Genomic DNA, 11,946 nt, shown 5'->3' with positions numbered 1-11,946 from the left:
ACTGTAAATAAATAAATAAATATAAATAAATATACTGTATAAATAAATAGTGTAAACCCGCTAGCAGAACTGTTATGTTGTGTTATGTTATGTGTCATTTCTTCCACCAGGGGGAGCCCTAACACCACTGCTTTATTATAACGCTTCTATTACAGTATGGCGTTATTATTATTATTTCCATGCATACATACATGCATACATATATTCTTCCATACTTGTGATGAATCTGCACAACACAAAGTATTAGATTAGCATCCGACATTCTATGGCTAAACCGGATAAACCAAATTTTTAAGCCATGATGGACTAAATTAGCATTTCCCATGCATTGCTTCATCTTCACCATGATGACAGTACACTCCAGGTGAGTGACAGGAGCACTGTGACCAAAACGTTGCCGGATGACGTCCTGCGCTGACGAACCTGGGGCGTATTCATAACATCATTACATCATTGCGTGGTATTTTTTCATTCTGCCCTGTATAAACATCTTCTCTCTGTGTTCACGTGCTGTGTTTTAAAACTACGGGTTGTTTTGTGTTTTTTGTTTGTTTGTTATTTTTTTATAGAGAAACATGGTCCCTTCTGCTGTGCAGAACCATTTGTGGGTTCTTTAAAGGACCCAGATGGTTCTCGAAAGAACTTGAAAGTAACGTAAAAGGGTACTCCTATATGGGGTCAGGCTGGAAAAAAAAAAACCCTTTTTGGTTCTAATCGGAACCTTTTAAGTCGGAAATGTATTTCTATTCTGCTGCTTAGCTTATGAATATTCCATATTTGTTTCAATTATTATTATAATTTTTTACTATAAAAACATTTGTTTTGGCCTCCGCCCTAATGGCGCACAAAATACTGCTTCCTTTTTGTGTTGTTTGTTTTGCTTTGTTTATTTACTCGAACCCAAACCCGTTTCAGTGACGCAGAACGCATAGCACAAACTTTACAAAGTTTCCATCTTTGTCCCGTTTGGGTTTTTTTTCCCTTTCACTTTGATAGTAGGTGTATTCCCTCATTCAAACCCTTTATGGGTAGTGGTGATACTGGTTAAAGGAGTCTGTGCTCCACGATCACACATAGTCGCTGGAGTGCCGCGCGCTCAAACCCAGAGTTTCCACCGTCGCTCGAACCCTTTCATCTCACCGACGGAAGTCTTGGCTCGATCACGTGAGCATTCCCAGGCTTGTGGAGGGAGCAGTTAACCGGCTGGTTATTCAGAGTCTCGACTGCGTCACGTGAAGTATAAAAGCTGCTTGCTCAACCAAGTTCATTCACTCACAGATTTCAGCTGGCGTGGGAACAATTAAAAAGTGCAGCACACTAAAAAGCACTGGAATGTACATGACCGGATTGTGCCTTCTTTTATCCCTGGGTGTCCTGGCATGTGAAGGAGGTGGGTTATTTCTCTACTGACACTAACATACTAAAAGGTCTCTCTCTGTATATATATATATATATATATATATATATATATATATATATATATATATATATATATATATATATATATATATTTATATTTAACCAATTTAACAGCCATATCTAAAATCTTTGGTATTGATTACAGCCGACCCTTGTTGCTCCCAGCCATGCCAGAACCGTGGTGTGTGTACCGCTCTTGGTCAAGACTCTTACGAGTGTGACTGCACACGGACCGGATATTACGGGCGAAACTGTACAACTCGTAAGTAGAAATGGTTCGTGCTGTTGAAAAAAGCAAGATAAAGGAGATTTTTATCATTTTTTTAAAATCATCTACTGTCTTCGTGTGTTTCTCCTCAATAGCTGAATTCCTCACATGGCTGAAAGTGACGCTGAAACCATCACCGAACACGGTGCACTACATCCTCACGCATTTCCGCGCTTTCTGGAACATCATCAACAACATTCCGTTCCTGCGAGATGCTGTCATGCGTTATGTTTTGACGTGTAAGTACAAATCTAGAGGTGTAAATAGTTCTAGAAGATTCTTAAAGTGGAAGTGCTTGAAGGCTACTAAGTCATGTTTTGTTGTTTTTTTCTCTTTGATCAGCACGCTCCCATTTAATTGAAAGTCCCCCAACCTTCAACGCTGACTATGGTTACAAGAGCTGGGAAGCCTATTCCAATCTGTCCTACTTCACACGGACGTTGCCTCCTGTTCCCGAGGATTGCCCAACGCCTATGGGAGTTGCAGGTGAGCGTCACTATACAAACCTGTTCTTTAGCATTGTTCTATCGGCAATCTCATAGGGCCATGACATCACAGGCCTTCAGACTAAGGATAGAACATACCAGAACGTGTTGAAGGGCTTTTCACATACTGTACTAGAGGAAAACTTTCTGTACCGTCGCCTTAGTAATGTAATTGACTTGCAGGTAGAAAAGAGCTGCCTGATGTGAAGACGGTGGTGGAGAAGTTCCTGGTCAGGAGGAAGTTCATCCCTGACCCACAGGGCACCAATCTCATGTTCGCCTTCTTTGCTCAGCACTTCACACACCAGTTCTTCAAAACTGACATGAAGCGAGGCCCGGCCTTCACTATGGCCAAGAACCATGGGGTAGGTCTCAACCCTTCAGACTCTCAGACGGATTTTACCAAATCATCTCCCCATCATCTTCCATAACCTGCTCTAACGTACATTCTTCAGGTTGATCTGAACCACATTTACGGCGAGGACCTCGAACGTCAGCATAAGCTCCGGCTATTTAAGGACGGCAAGCTAAAATATAAGGTAGGGTTTTGCTTTTCGTGTAAATAGTTAATAAGTAACGATGAACAACAACAAAAAATAATACTGTTATGATCTCCCATCCCTGGAATTCCCTTTCGACTAGTCCACTCTATTCGTTCACGTTTTAATTAGAAGTGGTGAAATGAACGTTTTCTGGTCGTGTTTAGGTTCTGGATGGCGAGGTTTATCCTCCGCTAGTCAGTGAAGTTCAGGTGGATATGCACTATCCAGCTCATGTGCCTGAGCCTCAACGCTTCGCTGTAGGCCACGAAGCTTTCGGTCTGGTCCCAGGCCTCATGATGTACGCTACTATCTGGCTTCGGGAACACAACCGTGTGTGTGACGTTCTTAAGCAGGTGCACCCAGATTGGGACGACGAGAGGCTCTTTCAGACCACAAGACTCATCTTGATTGGTGAGGGAACTTGTATTCGAAGAGACGATAGGAATGCGTTTGAAGTTCTTAATGGAAAATAGTTTTTTAAACCTTTTACTTCCTTCTCGGCAGACAAAGCCCTATTGTCAAATCCGCACATTTCATATTTCAAAAAAAGTCTATCTTCATACTCATCTTTCAACGCTTTTTGCATGCGTGTCAGGTTGCATTTTTGGAATTCTTGTCGTTCCTTTCTGCAGGTGAAACCATCAAGATTGTCATTGAGGAATACGTGCAGCACCTGAGCGCCTACCACTTTAAGCTTAAATTTGATCCAGAGCTCCTGTTTAACCATCGTTTCCAGTACCAGAACCGGATCTCGTCCGAGTTTAACACCCTTTACCACTGGCACCCGCTCATGCCCGATGACTTCCATATCCAAGATCAAGTCTACAGCTACAAGCAGTTCCTCTTCAACACCTCGATCATGACGGACCACGGCATAAGCAACCTGGCCAATTCGTTCTCCAAGCAGATCGCAGGCAGGGTGAGCAGTGTTTCCGTCTGAAGTCCTGTCGTTTACGCAGATTATTAGCAAATTACAGTGCAGGATTTTTGCATACACTTGCAAGATAATAATAGTGAGCCTGGGTCGCTGGGTTTAAGTATAGCTTTCAAAATTCGACAAGATATTGGACGTTTATTGTAATATACAATAAACACACCCACACACCCACACACACACACCCACACACACACACCCACACACACACGCACCAAATACTCCTGAGTACGTAACAGATTAGACTAAATACATAAGTCCCTATTTAGTTCATTTACTCTGAAGTAGTTTTGTGTATTACAGCTGTCTCGAGTTACGTTTCTTAGCTCTGTGATTAGTTGTATGTATGTTGGGTTTAAACCAGCACTCTTAACTTCTTCTTCTTCATTTTTACGATGGTGTAGTTTGCCGGTGGTCACAACGTCCCGCCTGCGCTGACGATGGTGTCGGCGAAATCGATCGAGAACAGCAGACGGATGCGCTACCAGTCTTTCAATGCTTACAGGAAACGCTTCAACATGAAGCCGTACGCGTCGTTCGAAGAGATGACAGGTGAGACGTCTTACGTTAACACGTGAGTCAGAAGACGCTTTCATTTCTTCAGAACTGTCCTCAGACCTTATTTAAAAGACATGGACAACAGTTTGCCGAAGAGATCTGAGCTGCACTGGAGTAGACTGAGGCCCGATGATGAATGTGTAACGAAACGCTGTAGACGACTTTTCCAAACAGCGATCTGGCAAACGCGGCATGAAGCGCCGGTTCTGCCTCGCCTGTGTAGTCTTGCCTGTAGTACAAAAGAAGCACAAACTCCTCTGTCATAATAGAGCTTTTACATGTTGACATACACGTTATATATTGGATTAAAAGGATTAAATCTTCGAAATGAGTGGATTTGAAGGAGATGAGTCAGTTTTGGAATTAGCACTCTTAACCCGCCGTCTTTTTGACACTCGTGATGACGATCGATGTTAGTATTGAGCTAAGTTTTTTCTCTTTTCTGTGCAGCGTCACTAAATTATATAAATATCATCTCACCTGCTGATATTAGTCCAAACTTAGAATTGTGGTCATTGCTAGCCACATTAGCACATATGATCCTGTCAGGATATTTAAGTACAGAATCAGTGGTGAACTGGATGGACTAACAGAGCTTACTGTACACTTCAGGTGATAAGGAGATGGCAGCGGAGCTGGAGGAGCTGTATGGAGATGTTGATGCTATGGAGCTGTACACCGGTCTTCTCGTTGAAAAGCCACGGCCCAACGCCATCTTTGGAGAGACCATGGTGGAGATGGGTGCCCCTTACTCACTGAAAGGCCTCATGGGAAACCCCATCTGCTCGCCCGAGTACTGGAAGCCCAGCACGTTTGGCGGCGAAGTCGGCTTTGACATCATCAACACGGCCTCGCTGCAGAAACTGGTATGCAATAACGTCAACGGGCCTTGTCCTGTCGTGTCTTTTCACGTGCCCGACGTAAAGGACACGGCGCTGACGACAATCAACGCGAGCACGGCACACTCGGGCACGAACGACGTCAACCCGACAATTCTACTCAAAGAGCGGACCGCCGAGCTCTGAAAAACCTCGGCTGTGATCGATCCTTCACAGGAATCAGTCGAAAAAATGGAACTCTTATAGCCTTTATTTATTTATTTATTTATGTATTGTATATTTATTTTATTTATTTCATTTTAATAGGATCTATTTTATTGTATAAAGATTTGTAAAATCTACACACAGGATATTTCTATTGCAGAATCAGAAGCGTGCTTTATTCAGCTGTAGTGTAGTGTATATAGAAGGATTTTGACTTGAGCTCTCGTTGTGCTTTTAGGCGATAAAATAAAATACGAACGACGTTCTTATCTTATCTTAATCTTACACTGGTGATATTAATGCAGACTTGCTATGTACAGAAATGGATGCTAAATACAACTGTTTGACTGTAAGTAAAAAGAAGAATATTGCCAAGAATATTGGAGAGAGGGAGAAAGAAAAAACCCTGTGCTAACAGTGACAGTGTTGTGAAGGAAAAACGTGTTCAGGCTCATCTGAAAATCTGTTCTGATATCTGGGGATTTTCATGCACAAGGATTCGAGTTTCCCAAAAGCACATTGCAACGCAAAGATCAATTCCATTCGATCTGATTCGATTCGATTTGGATAGCGAGCGCTTTTTTAACAAGCTTTACAGAAATATATCAATTCCGGGTATAATTTTTATATATATGAATTTATCCGTAATGAGCAAGCCGTGTTCGACGGTGGTGAGGAAAAAAACTCTTTGAGACGACATGAAGAAGAAAACTTAAGGAAGAGACTCGAACCGAGAGTGCGATTGTGTAAACAGGAACTTATGAGTCTGAACTGATTATCATTTATTTTCATTTAGAGTCTATCGTAATCCAGCTGTTCAATGACAGACACTGGAGTGCAAATTGAAGTCCTAAGAATATCCACGGAAGAACCTCCACAGCCATCTTTATTGTTTCTACCTGCTACCAGTCGCAGTAAGAGGGAGAAAGTATCACAATCACAACTCTCTCTCTCTGTCTCTCTCTCTCTCTCTCTCTCTCTCTGTCTCTTTCTCTCTCTCTCCCTCTCTCCCCCTGTCTCTCTCTCCCTCTCGCTCTCTCTCTCCCTGTCTCTCTCTCTCTCTCGCAATGCTTTGGGAATCTCAGCCCAGGTCCTGACTGCTTACAGAACCACAGCACACTGTTTTTCCTCGGTGTATTTACATTGTAAAATATAGAATCCTTTAGTAATTGTGATCCCAGATGTTAACGTTGTTGATGTTGTTTACACTGGAAACAATACTTGAACAACTTTTATTTACAATCTGTCACGTTGAAATGTTTATTCAGCATAATTACAGTGCAGCATTTTCTCCCAATTTATTTGTTTCCCCCATTACACGACGGTTGCTAATCTGCTAATCTTCTTCTCGATTCACCCGCAGTATATTCTCAAACTTGTGCTTGGCAGATAAATACACAACTGCCATCGATAAATACATGAGATGCGTATGATTGGGTATAGTTTTTGTGTTTTTTTTATTAAATAGATAATTGGACAAAGTCCAAACAAAGTCTTGTATAAAATATCACTTCATCCAGTGTGTTTGTTCCAGGCTCATTCACAGAGCAAGCTGACTAAATATTATCAGCTTATTGTCTGTAATATTGTGTTTTTTGTAATATTGACTGCAATATTGTTAATATAAAGTGTAATATCTGGTCGATCCACTAATATCCGCCTCTGTCTTCTCTCAAAAGTGCATCATACTCTACTGCGTTATGACTGTATACAGGATTTGCCAGGAATATGCTACCCAAAAGCTTACAGTATTAGAGAATGAGTTCATGTCAAATAGTAAATATCCCTTTCTGTTACATGAACAGAGGAACACTTGCTTTTCAAAAATATTTGTTTTTTACATTGTAGTAAATTCGGTACCTGGTTTAGTGCTAGTAAACAGGAAGTCATTTGAGATTCTGTGTAATCTCTAATGATTGACACGGGTTTGAGCAGGCTAAGAAATCATTCATCCTGCTACCATGACTGAGTAATTATGGTAAATGGTCTGCAATTATATAGCGCTTTTTTTCTACAAAGCGCTTTACACTGGTTCTCATTCACCCGTTCACACACACACACACACACACACACACTCACGCACCAATCGTAGCAGAGCCACCATGCAAGGTGCTAGCAACTTGGGGTTCAGTGTCTTGCCCAAGGACACTTCAGCATGTGGGCCAGGAATCGAACCGCCAACCCTACGATTCGTGGACAACCCGCTCTACCACCTGATCCACAGCCGCCAATCACTGCTTAGTTAATAGTGATCTCCTGCTAACACACTTACAGATTAAATAATTAGTAGTTGGGGTTGAGGGTTCCAACCACTTCCAGGGTTGAGGGTTCGATTCCTACCCTGTATGTGCGGAGCTTGCATGTTCTCCCCGTGCTTTAGGGGTTTCCTCCAGTTACTCCAGTTTCCTCCCGAGTCAGTAGACATGCATTGTAGGCTGATTGGCTGAGTGTCCAAATAGTACGTGTCCATAGTGTATGAATGGGTGTGTGAATTGGCACTCCGTCCAGGGTGTCCCCCGCCGGGTGCCCCATGCCTCCTGGGATAGCTCCAGCTTCCCCTGACCCAGTAAGGATAAGCGGTACAGAAAATGGATGGGTGGATAATTAGTAGTTCTTAGTAGTTAATATGAGTACGATTATTGAAGAAGGAATGAGTTCCTGCATGAGTTACCTATGGTTTTCAGGCATAAATGTCCCACGAATCCTACATTATGTACATGTATGTCTTCTTCCCAGACATAGTTAACCATGCTAAACAATGCTCAGGCTCACCTGAGCTCAGGATCCACCTGGGGACCCAGGAGCTGCACCATGTCACCCAGGTTCAAATTTTATAAACCAAAATGTTGATTTTATATCTAAACCTTGATCAGCAAACTGCATACTGATCGTCTAAGCTAGGCACAAATTAGGGACATTCTTTCTTTTTTTTTTAATTCTAGTGACTCTTTGTGAGGCTTTTATGCACAGCAATTAAGCACTTTAGACAGCCATCCATTCGAAGTGTTTAATTAGCGTGAAATATCAGCGTGGGTGGAAGGAAGCGGACGTAATACCGCACGTGTTTCTGCTGAGTGTTGCTTGTGCGTTCCCGTTGATCAGTAACGCATCAGTGCGTGATTTCAGATACGGCATGACACGTGTGAACCGTCGCTCTCCTCCGAGGACCCGATGATGATAAAACGTGACTTATAAAGTCATGGAAGTAATAATAAATACATAAACTCACAACTGCGAGAATTCAAGTTGCAACTGTGGGGAAATAAAGCCGCCAATTCGGGGCGAGTGAAACCGGTGAAACCGGTTGGTCGGAAAGCGAAAGTGGAACGAGATCCACTTCTCCAAAACAGACGACTGACTTCTTTTAAATCCACTGAGTTTTTCTGTTTTTCACTGTAGTAGTACAACCTTCGGTTAATTGGAAATTGCTCCTAAGGAGACACCAGACTTGTGGAGGTCCATGATTTTTGTTGTTGTTTGTTTCCCTGAGATCTTTGCTTAGTTGCTCTGATTATGGGAACATAGTATCAAGGATACACTCCCAATTCACTCCTAAGTAAGACAATGGACCAATCGGAGGCTTCTAAAAGTCATTACATCAATCAATTTATGTAATGTTCCAGACTGTTTAAAGACACAGTCACCCAGTGGAATTCTCATTTAGTGAATTAAAGCTGAAATAAGTCTCGCTAAAAGAAATTTGTGAAAAATCGAGACTGAATATCATTAGCCTGTGTGCGTGTAACCTTCGGCTTCAACTGTAAATGACACGTATGCAAATTTGTTTACTGTTTACTGATTTGTTCAATGCGCTGCCATGGACTATTCCCAGAGAACTGTGAGGTTCCCGCTCTGCATTAGTAGGATGAAGACCTTCATACATCTGTGAGAAACCAAGACACAGGATGTTTACTCTCCAGTGTTTATTCTCATCTAGGTGGAACCTAGTGGTGAACCTGTTGCTACTTGCCTTCTGACAACTCGGTTTCTTTCTTCTCTCACGCATATGAAGTCACATTGCTTCTGGGTTTCGGTAATATGACAGGAACGGGGTTAAGTCACATCATGTTACATGATCTATGCCATAATTGGGCTTCGTTCATCATGTGTTGTAAACTTCAGCAGCTCAGATATGCTTCGATAGAACAAAATGGTTTGCCTGCTTAATGAAATGTTCAAACTAAATTCCAATTATGAATCCAATTTTGCACGCATATCTTTTCACATTACAGGATTCTCACACCCATACCTGCTGCTGTGGGTCTGATTTCCGTGTTTCAGTTGCTCTAAACGAAACTGTACATGAGGTTTGGTATGTGGTGAGCGGGCCGGGACCCTGCTGCAGTCAATTACTGTCAAAACATTTTTCTTGAAATGTCAATGTCGCACGAGCAAGAGTGCTATTAGGCTGTACGGAAGCGTACGACATGGAAGCTGGTTAACGTGGTGATGGTAAAGTAAAGTGTTTAGAGTCAGCACATCCATGTGCATTTGATGCCACTGGAAAAATTGCCCAACCGACCTTCTGAAAAACAAGGACGTGAGTCAACAATTCTTTCAGAGTGAACGTTTCTTTTCCTCGGATACTCAACTCGATCTAGTCACCCTCGTGTCATTTAAGACAGCTGGAACCTATTGTATGCTGTTAATATTTCATTGAGAAATCTTCCTAGTCACACAAGGGGTGGTGCAATGATACTGTCCAGGTCCTCACCTCATGATATCCGACTATGAGCGATGATTAGGGGAAATCTGTGAGGAATTTCGAGGACTTCACGACAACGAAGCTGTTATCCGTGTGTGTATGGTTATCGATGGCTATTATTTCTCTGTCCATTCTTAGGAGAAATCCCAGATGGAAGACTTTTGTTTACAGGACAGTTTGAATCCTCAGGTTGCACTGCCAGCGCTGCCAGCATTTCCCCCTTCTGCCATATTCCCAAGCCATATAAGGCCGCTGATAGACGTATCTGCTATAATACTCTCCTTACATGAAGCGGTGATGAAACCTGAACATCTTCTCACACACATCTACATACATAACAAATTAGTCAGTCTCACATCCTTTCCCAGCTCACTAAAGATTGCAAAGTATCAGACCACATGCCAGTCACGTTAGTAAAGTCTAATCTTAGCACTGTGACGCAACCACTAGAAGACAGGAGTGAAGAAGCACGTGAATCAAAGATAAGATCATGGAATCAAGCTACTGTTCTCACCCGACACTGAGGTAAGACTCACAGTTTCTTCACCGTAGCTTAAACAATTAAACAAAACTAACACAGAGTGTAGTTTCACATGTCCTCTCTATGGCTGTGTTTTCTTCAGGTACTCAGGTTCCCATTCACCTCCCAAAAAGCATGCAGGTTGGTTGAATCAGGTGGGTTTGTAATTCTGGATTGGATCTAAATTAAAGTGAGTAAATGAAGGAAAAATCCGAATCGTTTTGGTTGCAGTGAATTATATTCACATAGATATCATTTTAAAAAAAGAACAAAAACAAGACGAGGCTTCAAACTGTTAATGATTATACTATCACTAAATACCACAGTGATCAAATCAGTGTTGACCTCATGACCTCGTGAGAGCCACAGACTGTAATGATCACCTTCTTCTGAAGGTGCGTCATGGACAAGCCTTAAACAAATAGCATTCCTGTCTGCCTACTCAACTTAACCTTTTGTTCTTTTTTTCTACATCAGATTTTGACAGACAATGGTATAGATAGATATATTTAACTTCCATGCCTTTGTTTGTTTTGTGACCAGTCATTAAAGGTAATTCTCCGAATTCAGTGGTAACAGTTAGCGATGTTAGCTTGACTCTCCTGAGCGTGTGAGTGCGAGAACATTCTCAAGATTTCATTGAGGTCAAACGTCACATTACCCAATATGTACCACAAGTAAGGAGACACCCCTTTGTCTCCTGGAGGTAGTTTGCGTCTGGCTTCCTTTGCGGTGATTAAATATACAATCACCGTCGTGCGCTGTTAATAAAGGAGATTAGTAACGCTTTTTTTTGAATGTTAACATCCAGACACTGATAGAGAACAGCCAAGTGATGGGTTTAAACCGTGCCTCACTAATGATGTTTCTTTTCTTTTCTCTTCTCTTTCTTTTTTAAAAAGAATCTGTTTTGAATTGCCTGTACACGCTGCAGTTCTGCAACTCCTAAAGAGGACAGAATACAGACATTATATCACAGCAGTGAGTCAAGACAGTACACTACTGAATTTTTGTCTCTTTTAGTCCAAGTCCTCTCTAGAAACGAAGAATAAACACTAAAAACTGCATTTCAGTCAGAGAGGAAGTTAAAAGCAGGCTGATAAAAATTAATTCGCAACAATCCTCGATAAAAAGATGTTTTCGTTAGAAAAAGAAGCGCGCTGTGTTTTTTTTTTATTGGTACAGATGATGTATGTTCCCCTTGTTTTCCTACAGTAAATTGAATAAACACACACACACACACACACACACACACTGTAGTTATAACCTCAATAACAGAAAGAAATCTGTTGGTACAGTTTTTAATGAATGAATCAATCAATTAATGAAATTTTTACTGATTAAAAATGTCAAAACTGTCACATATTCCCATAAAGACATACAAACATGCTTTCCCTGTTCTAGGTGTATTGGAATTATGCCCTACTGTTTTCCTGTTTTCCTCTGGAATGTATATATATGATTCACATTAT

The 11,946-nt window shown here is 41.6% G+C and overlaps 1 protein-coding gene across 1 annotated transcript; it reads left to right on the top strand.

The window, feature by feature from the left end:
* Positions 1-941: 941 nt before the first annotated feature.
* Positions 942-5,496, top strand: ptgs2b (prostaglandin-endoperoxide synthase 2b). The gene is made up of 10 exons (XM_053613836.1): positions 942-1,390; positions 1,565-1,681; positions 1,783-1,926; positions 2,030-2,173; positions 2,356-2,537; positions 2,628-2,711; positions 2,879-3,125; positions 3,347-3,633; positions 4,053-4,200; positions 4,819-5,496. The coding sequence occupies exons 1-10, from the start codon at positions 1,333-1,335 to the stop codon at positions 5,229-5,231; spliced, it is 1,824 nt and encodes a 607-aa protein (XP_053469811.1). The 5' UTR covers positions 942-1,332; the 3' UTR covers positions 5,232-5,496.
* The last annotated feature ends 6,450 nt before the right edge of the window (positions 5,497-11,946 follow it).

Source organism: Ictalurus furcatus, chromosome 25 (assembly GCF_023375685.1).
Source record: "Ictalurus furcatus strain D&B chromosome 25, Billie_1.0, whole genome shotgun sequence".
NCBI classification, from domain to species: domain Eukaryota; kingdom Metazoa; phylum Chordata; class Actinopteri; order Siluriformes; family Ictaluridae; genus Ictalurus; species Ictalurus furcatus.
This window is presented reverse-complemented; position numbering and strand designations above follow the sequence as displayed.